The 21,726-nt window shown below is 36.4% G+C and overlaps 1 protein-coding gene across 4 annotated transcripts in view; it reads right to left on the bottom strand.

Moving 5' to 3' along the window:
- Window positions 1-368: 368 nt before the first annotated feature.
- The window catches only part of edrf1 (erythroid differentiation regulatory factor 1), a 53,783-nt gene continuing 32,425 nt past the window's right edge, over window positions 369-21,726 (bottom strand). For all 4 annotated transcript variants that reach the window (XM_052027270.1, XM_052027271.1, XM_052027272.1 and 1 more), the window contains 10 exons: window positions 20,833-21,024; window positions 19,702-19,902; window positions 17,844-18,062; window positions 17,403-17,629; window positions 14,792-14,950; window positions 10,602-10,751; window positions 7,470-7,623; window positions 6,244-6,359; window positions 3,709-3,869; window positions 369-3,197 (listed from right to left, as the gene is read on the bottom strand). In XM_052027270.1, coding sequence (XP_051883230.1) covers window positions 3,053-3,197; window positions 3,709-3,869; window positions 6,244-6,359; window positions 7,470-7,623; window positions 10,602-10,751; window positions 14,792-14,950; window positions 17,403-17,629; window positions 17,844-18,062; window positions 19,702-19,902; window positions 20,833-21,024 — 1,724 coding nt within the window. In that variant the 3' untranslated portion in view covers window positions 369-3,052. The remainder of the gene's footprint in view (window positions 3,198-3,708; window positions 3,870-6,243; window positions 6,360-7,469; window positions 7,624-10,601; window positions 10,752-14,791; window positions 14,951-17,402; window positions 17,630-17,843; window positions 18,063-19,701; window positions 19,903-20,832; window positions 21,025-21,726) is intronic.

The raw sequence follows: 21,726 nt of genomic DNA, 5'->3' as shown, positions 1-21,726 counted from the left end.
CAAATGAAATTGCTAGCCTGCTTTTAAACTTAATCTAATAAATTTATGCCAAAAAGTTTCCAAAACTTAAGGACAAGAAACGATAGTTAAAATTATAAGCATCAATGTTTGAGACAAACTATCACACAATTCCAAATATTCTTAAAATTTGGTTAAAAACTTTAAATATGACCAATTTAATATGCAGTATTCTCCATGTAAACAACAGATACATGTAGTAAAAAAGGATGCTTAAATTGGTTTTCTGGAAAGCTACTACATAGATGGTTATAATTTATCACTGTAATAGCTAAATCTACTGTTTCAAGTTAGACATTTGTTCAGTACCAATGTACAAAGGACAACATGAAAGTAATTTCTTTCTTATTTATTAAATTTTATTTTAAAATGTCACACATTTTTACCTATTGGTAGCGGAGTGAACGTTTTTCCAAAATATAATACATTTCTGAGTATTTAAATGCCACAAAGCCCTCTGGGTTTTATGAAACCAGACTCCTAATTATAAAAGTTGATAGAATTCAAGTTTCCAATCTTGAAAAAAAATTATCGTAAGCTTTTCCACTCAACTTCTATTAGTTCTGAAATGTTCCCTCTTTGAGCTCCATCTACTTAACACTTTTTCCAAACCACCTGAAATCTCAGGATGGATTCACAAAGACTCTTCTCCCTAAATAAAATTCTCTCATCCAAACCACAAAAGAAACAATAGGTCATAAAGACAAGGAAATAAAACTATGAATGAAGTAACACAATTTTCTTCGGCATACCAATTAGAAGACAGTCACTCATTCCAAGTTACAAAAACGTGCTTGTTATGCATTCAAATCATACATTAAAGTTACAGTATAAATATTGACCCGATTTACAAATTTTGCATTCAAATCTGCCCATTGGAGAACATTGCACATTGTTTCAAATTATCTACAGTTAGTTACAAACTTTACAACTTGATAACAAAAATCCAGTATTATACAAGATGCACATTGTAAATCTTGAAAATCTCAAGTTTATACTGTTGAATTCTCTTTATTAAAAACAATTATGCTTATTATGAAACTGCAGATTTAACATGTTGAACAACACAAGGATATTATGTGCAAACACACAAAAGATTACTTCTAAATAGCACTTTTCAGAATGATAGAACACCCCAAAGTGCTTTACAGCTAACAAAGTATTCCCTTGGAACTGTTAATATCAATTCAAACTTGTAAAGCTAAGCAATTTTAAAAATCTTTTCTGAACTGATTGAATGCATTAGCTGCAGGGCTTTTTTCCAAAAAGTTAATAAAGGTGATAATTATGAGAACCATGGACATGGAGAGTATCATTATATCCATCATTCACCATTACCAGAAGACTGCTTCAATATCAATAATGAAGCTATCTGCGTAGAACATATCATCCAGGTTCTGATTAAGTGGCAAGTAACATTGATGGGCAAGCACTATTCTAGTAAAGATTAGCCCAACTGCCCCCTCCACTTTACTGCCCTGCACTTTAAATTCACCAACTGACACAAACTTTACTGGACTAGCCTCAGTAGTACCATAACTACTAAATCAGATAAAGGCTGGGTGTTTTGCAACAAGAGCCTCCTTGTCACCCAGAATGCATTATGGGAGCAGAGCAGAAGTTAGGAATGTGATAGAGCACACCCATTTGTCAGGATGGGTTCAGTTGCAAAAAAAATAGCAACTGCCCACAGCAAAATCAGCTTAAAATATGCACAAATTCATTCATGCTTAAAATATACCTCTCTACTTCTGGTACACAATGTGCACCAAATACATAATGGTCTGCAGAAAATCTAAATGTTCCTTTGATAACTTCTAAAACTCATTACTTTATTTAATAACTGACTGGAAAGCATCACCTTCAAGAATCCTAACACTTATTAGCTTAGACATATATTACTATTCACTTGTTGCTGGTTCAAAGTCCTAGCTAAGGTAATAGTGGGAGCTGTTTCAGCACATATAAAATAGAAAGACCTGCACTTCTCAAGTTAAATAAGGCTAGGGAATAAATCCTGCCTGAAACACACATGTTCTAAGAAAGAAAAAAAACAACTTTATGCCCAAGAGCTGATCAAGATAAGAAGTTTCCACAGGTCTAGCTTACTGTCTTCATTTTGAAATGAAATCGTAACATTTTGCTTACTTTGCAAATATTTTCTATTATCATGGGCAAATGCTGTTTAATATTCACATATTATATTCTGTTAAGTAAATTGCAAAATATTCCAAATGTCATTTACGACACTGTAGATTGTCTTGCAAGTTGATTTTGTGGGCATAGTTTTATTATGGTACCTTGTTTGTTCTACACAATTTAGAGAGCTTCATTCATGTTGCCTCTAGTTACAAGATTTACATTTCATACAGTAATTCACCGACACATTTTGAAATGCAATTTGCATACACATTGGAAATAATTACAATTAAAAAAGCAATATTATAATTAAGCTCTTAAATTGCTTTTGTTACCATTTTCCTCCTTTTTTGCGACATGCTGGGATATTGAACTCAGTTTCTCGCCATAGACATTCTTCATATGTGACAAGTTTGAGGTAGAAGTTTCAAACAACTATTGAAAGGTGAAGATACCATTGTCAGACCTAGTCCTGCATTCACCTGACATGAAAAACCATCAGCAGCAGGGAACATGAATCATTTCACCACATTCCTTAATTCAGGAATGGCATGGCTAACTGTAGCACCATAACTACCAATTTGCCCAAAACTAGGTTACTCATGCAGACCAAGTCCCAGGTTCTGACAATTTCATTGCAATGTCTAATGGTAAATTAAAGTATTGCTTCAAATAATTAGCTTTAAATTGGTGATACTTATCTGTTGCTGAGGTACCATCCAGACTAGTAACACCATATGATTATACCTCCATAGATCAAAGAGGCTCTTGGAAAGTCGCTGCACTATCTTTGAACAGGTTGCATTACTGACTGTTCAAATAAAGTCTTGTCAGCAAAGATAAACATTATAATGGTGCTGTCAATATGGTAACCGTCAGAGAAAATCTTGTGTCATTAACGAGATGATAATTGTTTTAATAAACTCAGTATCATTTCCACTCTCTGTAGTAAGGTGGTGTCTTTATCTGCTGTTGCCCGCAGTAGTGTTGAATAAGCATGTTTGTAGTTTTTCAATGTTATTTGATCATCAATAGTTCCACTACACATGTAAAAAAATACAAAATTAGTTTAAGAATGCAAAAATTACAGAATCTGAATTAAATTCCATTTAATTTTCCCCTAGTTTAACCACATTTCATCACTGATTCCTACAACAAAATAGGAACACTCTTGGTTCAAATTAAGTTTATTTTTCCAGATTTTGCATTTGATTGGATAACAGAAGCAGCAACAGAGACTGCAATAAAAGGCATTAAGTTAGCTTTAGTCTCCCAGCAGCTTATTGGAACTGGACAAGATAGGGAGCAAGATTTTATGGGTTTCAATCCCTCCAGAGTTACTAAATTAAAGGATGGGTGTGGACTTATCTCAAAGGCAGATTCAGATTTCAACACAGGCAGGAATTTAAACTTTTTAAAAAAAATCAATATTAAATATCCTCCACACACATATTTACGAACGTTGTTGAAGCACTTAGTTAAAAAAAAACAATCCAAATATACTTGGGAAAATAGGCTGAAATCATGTCATGAATAGGGAAACTGCTTTACCTGCTTTTTCTTTTTGAAGTTAGCAATTTGATAAGTTGAAACAAAAGAAAGGAGAGCCGAGTTTCAAACATGTTGACAAGTTTCAGAATCTCTTCTTCGTTAAGGCTGGAGGAATCATTTTCAGAGGCATTTCCCTCCTGATTTTCATGGCAACCACCTTGCTGGATGAATGAATACAAATAGGATATATTAACTTGACTTTTCTTCTAAATACTCATGACAAATGTCACAGAGTCACACAAAAAAAAACAGGCCCTTCAACACACCATGTCCATGCTAATTGACAAGCACTCAATCATACTAACCCCACCTACCAGCACTTGGTTTGTGACCTTCTATGCCTTGGTGATACAAGACTCATCAAAATACTTCTTAAATATTCTGAGTGCACCTGCCTCTATAACCCCGTCAGGCAGAGCTTTCCAGACTCCAATCACCCTCTGGGTGAAAAATTCCTCCTCAGAGTTCCACTAAATCTCTTAACCCTTATCCTAAGCCAATGCCCTCTAGTTTCAAATACCTTTGTGCTAGGAAAAAGCTTCCTACTACAATAAAACTGATAATCCAACACCTTTACGACTTTGGCAGTGCCAGGTGCAGATTTTCCTGACTATTGGATATTACTCCTATTAATATATCTATGCACAGTTAATTAACATTTTTTTTTAAAAAAAGGATAATGCACAGTAGTATAATACATTTTCCAATGGATTCTGGTGAGTTTCAAAGAGTACAGGGAATGGTACCCCAGTGAGTTTCAAAGGTGCACAGGGAACTGGACCAGGTGAGTCAGATGTAGAAGCATCAAGATTTTCAAATGATAGGATAGTGAATTATCAGAGTTTTACTGCTGTATCAATCTTATCCACGCCCCTCATAATTTTGTACATGCATATCACATCTCCTCTCAGCCTTCTTTGCTGCAAGGAAAACAAACCCTTCCAGTCTCTCCCCATAACCAAAATGCTCTGTTCCAGGTAACATCCCGATGAATCTCTCCTCTGCACTTTCTCCAGAGCAGAAATGTCCTTTCCATAGTCCGATGACCAGGTCGGTACACAGTAATCCAGCTGCGGCCCAACAAATATTTTATTAAGTTGTACCGTAACCACCCTGCTTTTGCATTCTATGGTCCAGCATTTACCTACCTGTGCTGCCACCTTCATGGATCCTTGGATGCACACACCATGGTCCCTCTGTTCCTCAATTCTCCTTTAGGCCCTAACATTTATTCTGTATGCCCAACCTTTAGCCCTCCCAAAGTGCATCACCTCACACTTGCAATTAAATTCCAGGCCCATTTCTCAGCCCATCCTATCAGCTCATCAACATCATCTTGTGGCTGAAGACTGTGCTCCTCATTATCAAAACCACCAATTTTCATGTCTTCTGCAAACTTATTAATCATACTTCTTACATTCATGTCCAAATTGTTATTATATATACACAAAAAAAAGTAAGTGTACCAGCACAAATTGTTGTGGTATCACCAGCACTCTCTGCCTCCAATTTCCAAGCCAATTTGCTCTTACCTTTTTGGCAAGTTTCCCACATGGATAACATCAACTGCACTTTCTTCATCAATACATTTTGTTATCTCTTCAAAAAAAAACTCAGATTGTTCAAGGAGGATATCCCTCTAATAATGCTGACTATCTTTGACTGATCACTGCCTTTCCAAGTGTAGATCAACCCTATCCCTCAGAAATTTCTCCAATGACATCCCTACCACAAATGTTAGGCACACAGATTTGTAATTTCCTGTCATATTCCTGCTGCCCTGCTTGAATAAAGGTACCACATTTACTAGCCCTCCAATCACCTGGCACCTCACCTGTGGCCAGTGAAGATTTAAAAATTACTACTATGACTCCAGCAGTCTCCTCCCTTATCTCCCATAGTAGCCTGGGATACATCTTATCAGGCTCTATAGACTTAACCACATTTAAATTGGCTAAAACATCTAATACTGACTTAATAATAACATGTTCTAGAATTCATTCATCCCTCTCCCTAAATTCACCAACTTCAACGTTCTTCTCCTTAGTGAATACAAGATGAGAAGTATTAATTTAAGATCTGCCTTCTAAAATGCAAAGTTTTTTTTTGAAAGTTTCTTCCTCCATAGAAACTACCTAACATGCTTTGTATTTCCACAATTCTGAGTTTGGTTTACGGAACTATTTTTCCCCTCAATGTCTATTGTCTACACATTATGACTGCTTAAATAATAAATACTAGTTTATACATATTGATGGATTAACATAGAATATAGTTCTGATTTTAAACTCAGACTGCTTTCAGCAAGCACGTCTGTTACAAGTTCAAATCTGAATTGTAGTTAAAAAAATATAATTGTGGTCTGCTTTAATAAGAGTAGGACTTTAGCCACAGACTATCTTAAGCCTTTTTTTAGTCAGTATGCCTCCATTTCATCAGTCATGGATTTGATCTCAGATGGAAAAAAATACACCAATTTGCTGCATTACCCATTTTTCTTCACTTGTTGCACTAAAATTGTTTAAAAATAATTACCCGTGCTTGATCACAAGAAAGTTCACTTTGGATCAATTGAAATGGATATTCTGAATTAATGATTATATCCAATGCTCCTGAAAGTGTTTTCAACTTTGATGCATTGCTATTCTGATCTGCAAATGGAGAAAAAAAAATTTCACTATTATAGCATACTGGTATAATTTCTATAAGAGACACCAACATGAAGACAAATTTTAGATAAACATGCCTGCTTTTAATTTACAATTCTGTGCATAATGTTTTAATTTCTAAGGATTGTGTAAAAGGGAGCAGTTTGCACCCAAATTTTATTAACAAAAACTGCTTGTTGGTTGAAAGTAATGAGCAACAAAGATTATAATCTCCCTTAGTGGATACAAGTTATTCTGCCCATTCCCCCTCTTTGGGAGAATGGAGACACTCCTGATTGGGAGAAATGTTGGGTGGGAGCAATTTTAACCCCAACATTTTTAAATAACCTATCCACACACTCCCAACCCCCCCCCCCCCCCCCAATGTAATACAGTAAGAACTATAGCAGGAAACAAGTTTTTTTGCTCATTTTATTTTCTGGCATCATTCTCCTCACTGGTACATGGATTTTTGTGGTTATTTTTGTGCTGGTTAGGTTCAAATTATTTTCAGCAAAACTAGCCTAAAATACTGCAGCTCAAATTAGCAGCTGTGCAACAAGTTATTAATCTTGTTTATTATTTCATTATGATTCTACAAGTTTACAATTGTTTATTTCTTGAACATGATGAAATTGTGCTTCAAGCACAGTTGACAATGACCATTGTTAATCTGCCACTTTCTCCTGCACTATACCCAATACTAAATTACTGTAGTAATATTGCAATAGTATTACAATAGTATTGCAATAGTAATACTGCAATAGTATATATTCTTTCAAAACTAGAAATTCCAATTGACCAAGATGGCCCAAAACACTGCTTCCCAATCTCTGATAATTATCTAATATTGCTTATCTAATAAAGGGAGATCTGAATATTGTATACTTCAACATATTATAGAAATGCATGCATAGGAGGACCAGAAAGCAGGCATTAATGTGGGATAGCTAGGCAATACAAAGGTGATAAGACTGAAATTTGGACTGCTGTGGTTTGTCAGTTATTCATTTTGTGCTTATCTTTGCTTTAGAACCATATCCACTAATTAAGGAATAGCTACCTTTTAAAAGTATTAAAATTCAGCTATTACAGAACTTTATATTTACTTACTTGTCATCTGAAACTCTGAAAATGCAACTCGCTCCAATTGAACTCGCAGAAGCTCACAAGGTGCATCTTTCAGCAACTGAAACAATTTTACAGCCTTGTTGTAATGGAGATCAGCCAAACTACGGTACTGCTTGCGGAAGTGATCATCACCAACCTGTATTTATTATTTAAAACAAAAGTGATTGCACATCTTGTTAGCTAAAACATTTATGCTTTCACATAGGATATATTGGCTAAACCAATTAGAATCCTTTTTGCCAGAATCCTTAAATGCCAAGATGCAGAATTATTGGATTAAATAATCTATATTACCATTTAATTTTACTTATTTAAATAATCAAGTGGGGGGGAGTTTCTCAGCATCTCTCTGCTGCTTCCTCTCCCTGCACCATATTATTTTTTGGATAGCTGTCAGGTAATATTGTGCACTCGACCAGAGCTTGCTGCCAATTTCAAATTTATAAAATCAGAAATATTATTTCCACAATGTGAAACATTCTTCAATTTGAATGGAAAATAATCAAACCTCCAGATGTTCAAAGCATGGCTTTTGTTGTAATATTGGGAAACTGGATAGCCACTTTGCATAAAATCATAGATCACAATGACAAAGCTAGGTACATGAGGGTTTCCACGCAGTTTTGGCTAAGTTGCCAGAAAATGTAGCAAACTGGTAACTGGAAATAGTGACTTAACTAGTACATTAGTCACACTAGGTATCATGCAGACTTCAAGCCTGAAGATTGGTTAGAGAGAAAAATAAGGACAGTACTTTGGCATGTCACAACATGATGGTGGCATAACAGAATGTTGGTTGATGGTGGCAAATATTGAAAGGATACCAAGATGATGACACTAATCGATTAATGTCAATTAGACACTAGTCGATTAATGTCAATTAGACACTAGTCGATTAATGTCAATTAGACACTAGTCGATTAATGTCAATTAGACACTAGTCGATTAATGTCTAATTGATCACTTGCATCCCAACTGAGAAGGCAGATAGTATAGTGGAATGCTACATCAAACCACTAAGTATTCCCCTCAGATAATGAGTAACCAATAAATTAAAAGTACTCTCAGGTGAAAACTCTGAAAATCAATCAAGGAACAACTGATTACTTCACAATGGAAGCTTACAGTTTGACTGGATGGATAAACAAGATGGCAAAGGGCCTTCCTTATTCATGATTATCATGCAGACTGCAGTGCCAGTCAGAACATCTTACATTGTAAAAGATGGTTTGAGACCATTAGCTCCAATTTGTCCACCTTGGGAAAGTGACTTAGTTCCCACTTCCAATTGTATCGACAGAAATGCAAAATAAATACAATACGGTACTAATTAATTTTTCTGTTAAATAGAGTGCCATGATATAATAAGATCAAATTTACTAGTAAGCCTAAAAAATGTTTCATTGCAGTAGCTTTCCTGCAGGACACATGTTGGTAAAGAGGGGAAAGAAGTCAATACAGGAATTGCCTTTTTGGTAATTCTGCACCATGTCTACTGCCTGAAAACTATCCATTCAACATTCAAGATAATGGAATGTAAACATAATTCTAAAAACAAAACAACATACATATGGTCTAAAAATAATGTATGGAAAATAAATTGTATTAAATGAATAAAAACAAAATCGAACTACATTTTACAAATTAAAATGGTGTCATATTGCTCATTTGACTTCCCAAAAACCATTACCTCACACTTGTCAGGGTTAAAATTCATGCTGTAGCCTTAGACAATCTTCCTCACTATCCACAACACTGCTAATTTTCACGACATCTGCAAACTTACTGTAGACAACCCCTACGTTATGAATGTTTGGGTAGCAAAAATTTGCCCTTACAGAATTCATGTCACTACCCAAAATTTGAGAGATGGAATAAAATTCGCTCAGAGAATTAGTGAAAAAAATACACAAATTTTTGTTCAACTGTTTTTTCTTGATGCTTTGTGTTAAGAAAAATGATACAGACCAGAAGATACAGACTAGGAACAGAACCCTCCCCTGTAGCATGGCGGGGTGGGGGGGGGGGGGGGGGGGGGGGGGGAGGTGGGGGTTCACCTAAAATCATACTTCATATATTCACATCCAAGTCATTGATAAACGTCACAAGCAGCAAAGGTCCCAGCACTACTCTCTGTGGTGCACAATTAGCTACAGACTTCCAATCAGAAAAACATCCTTCTACTGCTACCCACTCCCTTTCTATCATCGAGCCAATTTTGGATCCAATTAGCCAGCTCACCTTAGATCCATATGCCTTAATTTTCTGGACCAGACTACTGGGCAGGACCTTGTCAAATGCCTTAATAAAGTCCATATAGACAATATCTACCACTATGTCTTCATCAATCTCCTACATTACCTCCTCAAAAAATTCAATCAAATTAGGGATGCAGGTTTTCCCCCTCAAAGACATGCTGACAATCCCTAATCAGACCCTACTTTTCCAAATCCTGTCTGAGAAATTTCTCCAATAATTTCTCTACCACTGACTTAAGCCTTATTAGTCTGTGGTTATCTGGCTTATTCCCGCTGTCCTTCTTTAAAAAGGAACAATGTCAGCTATTCTCCAGTCTTCTGGAATCTTGCCTGTGACTAAGGAAGATGCAAGTCTGTCAGGGCCCCAGCAATCTCATCCCGTTTCCCATAGCATTCTGCGATAAATCTCATTTGGCACCGGGGACTTATCTACCCTTTGTCTTTGCCAAGCTTGGATTACAGGTTTGTAAGATAAGATATTTATTTATTAGTCACATGTACATCAAAACACACAGTGAAATGAGTCTTTTTGCATTACTGAGAATGTACTGGGGGCAGCCTGCAAGTGTCGCCATGCTTCCAGCTCCAACATAGCATGACCACAACTTCCTAACCTGTACGTCTTTGGAATGTGGGAGGAAACTGGAGCACCCGGAGGAAACCCACGCAGACACAGGGAAAATGTACAAACTCCTTACAGGCAGCAGCAGGAATTGAACCCAGGTTGCTGGCACTGTAATAGCATTACACTCAGGAAATAAGTCTTTTATTGGGTTGCAAACTAAATCATGTCATGATTGTCAGATGTGCGCTTTAAAACATACAAACATGCAATTTCATTAATATTGCAAATTACCTGGTTTCTAAGGGAATTATGGTACATGGAAGCAAGTCTATGATGAATAGTTGCAGCCCGATATTGACACAAAGGTTGTCTTGCAGATTCTGTATGTATATCACAGTATTTAAGAGATTTCATCATGAAATCGGTGACTTCCCTCTCAATCTGTAAAATGATAAGAAACCTCCCATATTATTTAACAAGATTCCACCCATAGCTCAGAAAACTAAAAGGCACTCAACACAAGCTAAATCACTTACGGGAAAAATAAACAACAAATTTGACCAACCAAATTACAAATTGCTTTCATTAAAGAAATGATGACATTGATCCCTACTATTAAAATACACTTACCTTCAAGTGACTGCTGAAAGGACAGTAATAATAGAAAGAGATACATGAAATGTAACATTTTATTTTTTCACATTTCTCCCCTTGCACCTCACCCCTAAATGTTAGGATGTTTTGTGATTTTGTTAACTATGCCCCAGCTTCTGTCGAAGCCAGTCAGCAGCATTCTAGGATTAGAGCTTCAGGACTGTGTTCCCTGTGGACGTGTTGCTGCTCCCTTCTCTAGTGCAACAAACAAACACAATGGGCTGAATTGTGCCAGCTATCTCCTTACTCACGGAGATAGGGCCAGAAAAAAATTAAGAACACTTGAGTGAAATCAGGTGACGAACGAAAGAGCAGGGGAGAAATGATTGGATTGTGTGTGTGTGTGTGTGTGTGGGGGGGGTGGGTGGTGGGGTGGGTGAAGAGACAAAGAAAAGTAAAATTTATGAAATTCCTTCAGAATAATTCTCTCTGTAATTAATCCAGATTCAGTTCCTTCCATGCCCCTCATCCCACCCAGTTAGAGGAGTTAAATAGGTTTGCAGGAACACCATTATTAAAAGGGTGGTAATTCACCCTAAATTTTTGCAGTGACTGTAATGAATATTTATTGTACAGATTTTGTGAAACATGGAGGAGAGGTTGGGTGGAGGGTACAGCTTAAATGGGGCACAGGTGGGGGACTCATTCAGAAACTTGGACAATTTTGAACTCAAGGTATAACTCTGCCTTGTCACAAATTGCTCGATTATTTACACTAATAATTGTGTACATTAAAATTGTTATTTTTTTCTTAAAGTATACAGATAAATAGTTAAAGTGTATTACTTGCACTTTACTTTCATTTAGAATGTTTGAAGCTCCTCCTAGTAGCATGTAGTTATCTTACATGATACTGGCTGCAGAAAAAGTACAAGGCTGCTGAAACCTTCATCCAGGGCTTTATACACATGGATTTAACTATCTCAATGATATTCCAGTCAGTATCCATAAAAGGTCCTTCTTCCAAATCTCTGCCAACAGATCCTACCTCATGCTGACACAGTCATCCCTCACTCGTTGGGCTTCAAACACTTATTTTTAAATTACTGTCCTTGAATTCAAATCCCTCCATGGCCTCCCCCATCCCCTGCTACCTCCACCCCCATGTCCAGCCTGACAACACTCTAAGAGCTCCATACATAACATTTTGCACAAATCCTATTTTGGTGCTATGCCTTCAGCTGTTTGGTCCTAAACCTTTCAGCCCTCTCCCCTTTCTCTTACTTTTAAAATGTATTACCAAGCCTTATCAATATTCCTTCAAGGAATTTAGAGTCAAATTTTGCTTGAAAATGCTGCACTGCACCTTCAGAAGTTTTACCATGTTAAGGCAGATACCTTTATATTGACCCCTACAATATCCAGCAAGTTGCAGAAGGGACATTACAACTAAAATAAAATGGAATGGGAGTAATTTGGAAGACGGAGGATCAGTTCATCCCAGAGAAGAAGCAGCATTCTAAAGGGAGGATGAGGCAACTGTGGCTGACAAGGGAAGTCAAAAGACAGCACAAAAGCAAAAGAGAAGGCATACAACATTGCAAAAATTAGTGGGAAGCTAGAGGATTGGGAAGTTTTTAAAAACCAACAGAAGGCAACCAAAAGAGCAATAAGGGAAGAAAAAAAATGAAATATGAAAGGTAAGCTAGCCAATAATATAGAAGAGGATACCAAAAGTTTTTTTCAGATATATAAACAGTAAAAGAGAGGTAAGAGTGGACATCGGACCACTGGAAAGGTATTAATGGGGAACAAAGAAATGGCAGATGAACTGAAGAAGTATTTTGCATCAGTCTTCACTGTGGAAGACATCAGCAACATGCCAGAAATTCGAGAGTCAGGGGCAGAAGTGAGCGTAGTCACTATAAGGAGAAGGTGCTTGGGAAGCTGAAAGGTCTAAAGGTAGATAAGTCAGCTGGACCAGATTGACTACACCACAGGGTTCTGAAAGAGGTAGCTGAAGAGATTGTGGAGGCATTAGTAGTGATCTCTCAAGAATCACTAGATTCAAGAATGGATCCAGAGGACTGGAAAATTGCAAATGTCACTCCACTCTTTAAGGGAGGGAGTCAAAAGACAGTAAGTTATAGGCCAGTTAGCCCAACTTCAGTGGTTGGCAATATTTTAGAGCCCATTATGAAGGATGAGGCTTCGGGTTACTTGGAAACACATAAGATAGGCCAAAGTCTCCTTAAGGGGAGATCTTGCCCGACAAATCTGTTGGAATTCTTTGAGGAAGTAACAAGCAGGATAGACAAAGGAGAGTCAGTAGATGTTGTTTACTTTGATTTTCCATGTATGTTGGACTTGGATGTTGTTTACTTGGATTGACAAGGTGCCACACAAGGCTGCTAAACAAGATAGGAGCCCATGGTATTACAGGAAAGGTACTAGCATGGATAGAAGATTGGCTGACTGGCAGAAGGCAAAGAGTGGGAATAAAGGGGGCCTTTTCTAGTTGGCTGTCAGTGACTAGTGGTGTTCCACAGGGGTCGGTGTTGGGTCCGCTAGTTTTCACATTATATGTTAATGATCTAGATGACACAGTTGATGACTTTGTGGCCAAGTTTGCAGATGATACAAAGATAGGTGGAGGGGCAGGTAGCGATGAGGAAGCAGGGAGTCTCCAGAAGGACTTGGACAGGTTGGCAGAATGGACGAAGTGTCGGCAGATGGAATACAGTGTAGGGGAGTGCATGGTTATGCACTTTGGTAGAAAGAATAAAGGTGTAGATTATTTTCTAAACAGGGAGTGGATTCAAAAATCAAAGTGCAAAGGGACTTGGGAGTCCTAGTGGAGAATTCCCTAAAGGTTAACTTGCAGGTTGATTTGGTAGTAAGGAAGGCAAATGCAATGTTAGCATTCATTTCAAGAGGACTAGAATATAAAAGCAAGGAAGTAATGCTGAGGCTTTATAAGGTGTTGGCCAGACCACATTTGGAGTATTGTGAGCAGTTTTGGGCCCCATATCCAAGGAAGGATGTGCTGGCGTTGGAGAAGGTCCAGAGGAGGTTTACGAGAATGACCCTGGAATGAAAGGATTAACGTATGAGCAGCATTTAATGGCTCTGAGCCTGTACTCACTGGAGTTTAGAAGAATGAGGGGGGATCTCATTGAAACCTACCGAAAGGCCTGGATAGAGTGGATGTGGAGAGGATGTTTTCAGTCATGGGAGAGTCCAGGACCAGAGGGCACAACCTCAGAACAGACAGACATCCCTTGATAACAGAGCTGAGGAGAAATTTCTTTAGCCAGAGGGTGGTGAATCTGTGGAATTCATTGCTACAGACGGCTGTGGAGGCCAAGTCATTGAGTATATTTAAAGCAGAGGACGATAGGTTCTTGACCGTAAGGGCATCAAAGGTTATGGGGAGAAGGCAGGAGAATGGGGTTGAGAAAGAAAAATAAATCAAGCATGATTGAATGGTGGAGCAGATTCAATGAGCCAAATGGCATAATTCTGCTCTATGTCTTAGGGACTGAAGTTTTTTGTTTGAAAAAGGCAAATCATCTGGGATCTCTGCTTCTCTGCAGCACTCTGTGGTGGGAAGAACATGTGTGTGCTCAGTATGGTCATTGGTTGTCATTTCATAATCAAATAATTTGAAAATATTTATTACCAAAGTAAAACATGGCCTTATGGGTAACAAAATGATACCTCCAGCAACCACGCAATCATAGATTAGTACGTTTAGAAGAAAAATAAAGTCATTAATGTAAATGATGCACAATGAACATTATCCTCTTAATATGGAAAATAATTAAACAGATTGAAGATAGGTAACAGTAGATTACAAAGTCACAAAATGCATCTTTTTCCAATACCTGTTCCTGAGCTTTTCTCGACAGTGGAGCGTAATCTTGTTCTAGTGTTGCCATTGTAAAATAGGTTGTTGACAGCTCCCATTTCACTGAATCCCAAACAGCTGGATGTTTCTCCCATTTAGTGAGTGATCGCATTGCTCTTAGATAATAATCCACAGCCTGTAAGCAAATAAAAGACTTTTCAAGCATGATCCAACAGTCACAAATTCAAATTATATAGAACGCTTAGGTGTTAATTTGCATGAGTACAGTCAGCTATTTGGAAGTCAGTGACCGACTCACGTTTTTATTGTTTTTATAACATCCTCATTCCAATGGGTTTTCTTTTAAAATTTAAGAGCACCTCACAGCACAATAAACTAATACTTGCATTGTGTGATTAATGTAATCTTATTTTGCAAATAAGAGCCTTCTTACTATTCATATTTACTTTTAATTTTAATATTTGAATTCATATCACTTGCTCAGATAGTTACGGTGTAGATGCTAGACTATAAAGAGGTGATGGGTCTTTGTTCTCTGTTAAATTAGCTGGAACCATCTGTGGTAGGGAGTAGAAAAATGCTATATGCTACAATTCGTCTTGATCCTCATGGGTTCACAAGTCTTAGGCAGGATACAATTACATTGGCATATGTAACTACATCCTGGTTATGACTTAAGTGTATCATTTGAAAAAGGGAAAGAATAAAAATGTATTAAACATATAACATGAATTTTATTTATAGATTTCAAGAACTATTTTTGTTTTTACACAGCATTTATGTAAAGATGTGAAGTGAAATGATAATTCAAACAAAACGTTTTGTTGGGAAACAAATCATTATATGGCATGACCATATTTTAAGTTCAGCTAAGTAAATGGAAGTGGTCAATAAACGTAACCTTGTCAGTGTTAAACATCTTGTCATTAAGTTTAAAGAATATTCTTTTCATTGTACTGCTTCATACAAAATCCTGTTGATGTCTTAGGATTTTTGAGTTGGGAACCACATGTATATTATAACCAGTCCTGTGCTCTCATTCAGGCCTTTAAAGAGAAAATGGCAACACTATTGTTTTCATTTTCAAAATACATTTGTGAAAACCTATAATTCAGATTACCCTTCAGATACATATAGGTAAAAGAGTTTAAATGGATATGAAAAATATTTGAAATTAAGTATTATATGCAGGAAACAGAATTAGTCTAATTACACTAGTCCACAGACTCTCTGGGCTTTGACTGCAACTTGTGACCATAAGTAGTTAAATGAGTGCAGTGTTCTCTCAAATGAATTGTGGGAATTGTGTAAATAGGGCAATCACTGACATACATTCTAAACTAATTAAAATGAATCTTTACTGAGATATATACAGAATCCAAATCAGCAAGTCTAAAGTAGAATACTTAATTTACTCCAAAACATTGATAACGTATATATAAACCCTCCAAAAGCTAGCAAATTTAACATACTGCACGTCCATATATGAAAGGGGGCAAGTAAAATGTGGTTAGAAAAAAATTGATTTAAAAAAAATAAAATCTCCAACCATAATTAAATCTGAAGGAATTAGACTCCACTCTTTTAGAAGTAGATTGGCACTGACCACATCAATTATGGCTTAAAAATTTACACACCAAATAGGACATCATAATTTTACCTGGCATTTTTTTAGTGTATAAGTGGGTTTGCATCTTCATGCGTTTGAATGGCAAGTTTTGTGGCAAGTTTACTGCACTAGTCAAACTTCCAGATCCAGTCAGCAATTTCCTGATTTCCATATTTAACACCATCAGGGCTGATGGGGAAAATACTTCCAACTTATTTTTGTTTTAAATCAATGATATGTGCTGGCAGCCTTGCAGTCATTTCTTTTACAAAATTTAAGCTGTTAAAAATTAATGTGGCTAAGTTTATGATATTTGGATTAGGACATCCAATTTCTTGAAAAAAAGCTCGCCAACTCCAGTACATTCAATTGAGAAAACTTGAGAAAACATGGAGACTTGGAGTTTGCAGAAGTAATAATTGGAAAAACTACTACCTTTCCTGTCGTGAAAGTAAGAATGACTTTAGGATTTCTCCATAAGCATATTTAGAGAATAAGTGAAGGAGGAGGCTACTTGGCCTGGAGTCCATTTGAACTGGAAATTCAAAGACTGCTCCAACACAGGCATGCAAGCTGAACAGCAACATAGAGCTCAAAACAAGGCACAATGATCGAGACATAACATGAGCTAATGGCCTGCTACTTGTGGAGGGAAGTCAGTTCAAGACTCAGCACCAATTTTGATGAGGCACAAGGAATGCCTTCTTAATCTTCATGGTAGAGAAAGGTTGCAAACAACTTGTTTAATAGCTTATTTAAAAACCTTTATGGATTATTTTCTTAAAAAAAGGATCTAGCAAGTATCGGGCATATACACATCACAGCTCATTAAGAATATAATAGAGCTAATGATGTGTATGCCATGTATATCGAGGATAATCTGGTACATTAAGTTTGTACACTTCTTTCGTACATATTGGCACTTGAAATCAACTGCTGAGTAATTCTGAAAATATAACTCAGTATTTTCAAAAATAGATGCAGGCAAAGCAAGGAATGATGACCAAAAAAGACGTGCCTTGTTATAATACAAGGCTTCCTCAGGTGAAAATTCTCCTCGTTTCATATTGCTTCCAGTAGTAGCGTGTGCCTGCGCGCAAAGTCTCATCAATCTACCAGTGTTGCAAAGTAATAAGGCAGTATTGGTTGCATCCTCTATGGTCTCAAAATCTTGAATTCCCTTTTCAAAATAGGAAAAACTTTTCTTCCAAAGTTCTTGTTCTAATGCTGTGATGCCTTTGCTTGCTGCATAGGATAGAAACATCAAGCATATTATTATTTTATTAATTGCAATCATATGTAATACAGTCAATAGTGCATTAATTTTTCCATGAATTTTCTTAAAACTATATTTTCCAACATCTGAAAACAACAAAATGGTTTTGGACAGTTTTCGGTTCACTTGGAAGCCACACACAGCAGGAATATGTAGTCTAAAACGATCATTAAAAGTCCTTACCTGTTCCCTCTGTTTGAATAGCAGCAGCCTGATTCATATAGAAAACTCCAACCTCATTTCTGCTATTGCCTAATCTTTTTAGCACTTGTGTATGTTGCTCCACAACATGAACTTTCTGATCACAGGAATGCAGCAGCTCATTTGCTGCCTCATAGCATTTGCAGCTAACTGAAAGTTGGTATTCCAGATCCATATAAAGCTCTGTAGCCCAGCTGAAAGCTAGAATAATGAGAGTATTACAATACAAATTGGTGGAAAAAAATGAAAAACTATAGGTGGAAAATAGTCAATTATCACTAACAGGACTTTAAATACATTGGCCCAAAATTTATTGCACTCCACATTAACTTATACTAAATATGCATTTACTGGCATAAACTTCTTATCCAAAGTTGTCCAGGTACAAATAATTTGGGGGGAGTGGAGCTGCAAAATTAGTCCTATCCATAAACATGATGATAAGACAGCTGGTTGTCAAAACTGTCAAGGACATTTATAACAATTTCTGAGGATAGACTTGTGCAGTACCTGGCACTCCATTCATTTGAAGGGAGAAAGGCAGCTGCAAGAAATAATGTAGACCCAAGATATTTTGTTTGAAGCAATTTTTAATTAAATGGTTGCAAATTATGGTATTTTAAATATAGTTTTCAAAAATATATTTTTGATGTTTTTATTGCAAAATCTACCTAGTGCTGGATATAACCCGATTACTTTATACCAGGTTATCCCCAGTTATATATTCTTATCAAATGTGATGTGCACATATACAATTGTGATATATGTTTAAAAACTTTTAATTATTATATGATCAGTTTAAATCCAGTACCTGCTGGATGTCTCAAGATTAACCTTCAAAACAAAATCTTTTAAAATGTTATTAAAACAAATAATTAAAAATATTCAATTAAACACAATTACATTAAAGAATTAATTCATAGCAACTTTGTTCTCTTGAAGCTATGCCTCTCCATTCAAATGAATATAGTTCCTGAAACTGCACCAGGTCTAATCCAGTGCAGCAAAAACAAAGATGGAAACATTCAGTAGGTCATTTGGCAGCTATGGAAAGAAACAGGGTCAACATTTCAAATCAATGTTCCATTATCAGAACCTAATGCAGTCCTATGGTCAGATACCCCTGAATAATTGCTGAGGAAATGCTTCAACTTCACGCTTCACTGCTGGCATCCAAGAGGAATTTGATGTCAGTGCAGTCAGAAAAAGCTAACAAAGAGTTTCCAGTAAGTTCAGAATTTGCACACAAGTACATATAATAGCCAAGTCCAAGTACACTAAAGATAGGTCATTGGATGATAATCAGAGATCATTCCACACCTGAACACAAAAGTAGTATCCGCAGCTTTCACCACTGAAGTCAAGGAGAGAAAAGACCAGGGACATAATTTGGGGTCTTCCTGCCCTGTCCACATTTTTACTCATAACCATGAATGTGATTTTAAGAAAATGCTGAAACATCAACTCACTCCAGACAAAGCAAAACCCTTGCAAAATACCTACAATGGTCTAAACTGACACTCAACTTTTGCAAATTATTTACCCTGAAAGCAAGAACTGGCCTCGTGATTAGATTCAAAAGGGTCCGAATGTTCGATCATCTGTGGGATGACAATCTAAGGCACGACGTCATTGGCATTCCACTGTCGATCAAACTATGCAAAAGAGTATTAATGGGAAACGAAGTGGTTTAGAGTTGCAAGGTTTTTGTTGCAACAGGCATCATTAAAAGCACCCCCTGCTGCTTTGGCTGGAAGAAATGTATGGAGTTATACTTATCAGAATTATTCAGCTTCAGTCTTTAATTCTGTGCGACTACAAAATAAAGATAAAAACCAACCTTGGCAACTTGATTCTCTGTAGAGACTATGTAAGATTTCTTGATCCTCTCTGGATTGGTAGCTATATTCCTCCTGATAAGCTGCTCTATTACTTGCATTTTGTGCTAACATTAACTGAATGTCACCATTAAGTGTCAAGCACTGACTGAGAAAAAATAAGACCTCGGGTGACAAATTATTAATAAGGCAGCAATAGGCATCTATCAAAAGAAAAGAAAAGTACAAGTTAACACATCATGCTTGGAACCAAGACGTTATATATTCCAATAACTTTCCTGTGGCAGTAGTCAAATGATTCAGCACCTGTATTCTTCTGTATCGAAAATATTTTTTTCATTTACCTCAAGTTTCTGCGACATCCTACTTTTCCCACTGTTCGTAATATTACAAGTTTATTGAAGTATAACATTAAAAGGCAAACTTGCACCATTTGCCCAAAACATGAACAGCTGACAAACAAAGTTATCAAAGCTATAATTCCTTGGCACAATTTCCTTCTTAGCTCCAAGGTCCAAATTTTCTCCAAAGTTTCCAGCTCAAGTTAAAGCTATATTATTGTTGCAGCAAAAGGTTTATCACATTGAGTGTCCACTGCCCATCATAAATAGACTATCTGACACTGCCTAGGCCTAATGGATAACCTCAGGAACAACCCATGAGCTGGTACAGCCATTTAACAATATTATGGTTGAGCTGTGACCAAACCATGTTATACCCTGCCACACTTCAAATCCCTCAATATACTGTATATGGCAAACATAGGTTTGAAATTAGCTATTCTAGCATTAACTGCTGTTTGTAAAGCCTTCAGACTGCTAGCATCCTTTGAAAATTGAAGTGTTTCTTCAAGTTATTTTATAAACTTAGCAATTTTTAAGAAAGAATGATTCGAAGATACCCATTAAATTTCAATTCTATTTGACTGAAATCAACTGATAACAACTGGTAAAAATCTGATCAAAGAATGATACAATCATTTTTTAACTAGAATTAATGCCCCTCCATAAAACTTGCCAGAATCACGGACTTCAAAACAATTTGAGCCATTATACCATCATTCTAAATCCATGCTGCATTTTTCATCATAACAGAGCATCATAACAACATTAACCATATTGCCACTTACTTACCTAGAGATTGTAAAGCAAGTTTAATGTATCTCAAAGCTCTACCATATTTTTGCAGAGCAGTAGCTGCCTCTGAAAGAATAAAATAAGCTCTTGAAGCTTTGAAGATCAGATTCAATTTCATTTGATATTGCCACGTGTTTGGTATCATTCCAGATTGACTGGGAAGGTTAACTGTATCATGAACTGGACCCACTGTCAAAAAGATGAGTATTAAAAATTAAAATGATTGAAAAAGTTTAGATAAAATGATATACATTTGTCAGAAATTAAGAATTCTAAAATTGTTAATGCACTTAACTCAATAGCACACAAGTTTAACTTGGATTTCAGGCAAAGTAATTACAAGCGTGCAGATCACTCTCCATGGCAAAATTAAAGTTTAACTTGGATTTTATTTTAAATTTGAATGCATGTTCTCATGACAGCAAGAAAATTTTAAAAAACGAACATGAATAATGAGAACATAAACTGCAATGTCTGCAAATGAATGCAATGCACACAGTGAGTTCAAATAATGAATTCAAATATTACATTAGCATGCAGTTTTAATATATTCAAGAGCTGCACATTTGCATTTAAAAATAAATTGGGAGCTTAAAGAAACAATACTGTGAAATGATTCAATGTTGAAATACTAAGGAGACAAGAGATTGCAAATGCTGGAATCAGGAGCAACAATCTACTGAAAGAACTCAGTGGATTGGGGTGGGAAAAGGAATCATCAATGTTTTGGGTTGAAACCCTGCATCCTCAGTGAAATATTAATTTGCTTGGACCTCTAGCCATGTATTTAGAAAAATACCTTTAAAACAGTTAACAATTAGTAGCTTTTGGTAATATACCACCATAAAGTAACTATAAAATATGAAATAATTAGAAATTATAGTTTAGCAA

Source organism: Pristis pectinata, chromosome 12 (genome assembly GCF_009764475.1).
Source record: "Pristis pectinata isolate sPriPec2 chromosome 12, sPriPec2.1.pri, whole genome shotgun sequence".
Taxonomy (NCBI): Eukaryota; Metazoa; Chordata; class Chondrichthyes; order Rhinopristiformes; family Pristidae; genus Pristis; species Pristis pectinata.
This window is presented reverse-complemented; position numbering and strand designations above follow the sequence as displayed.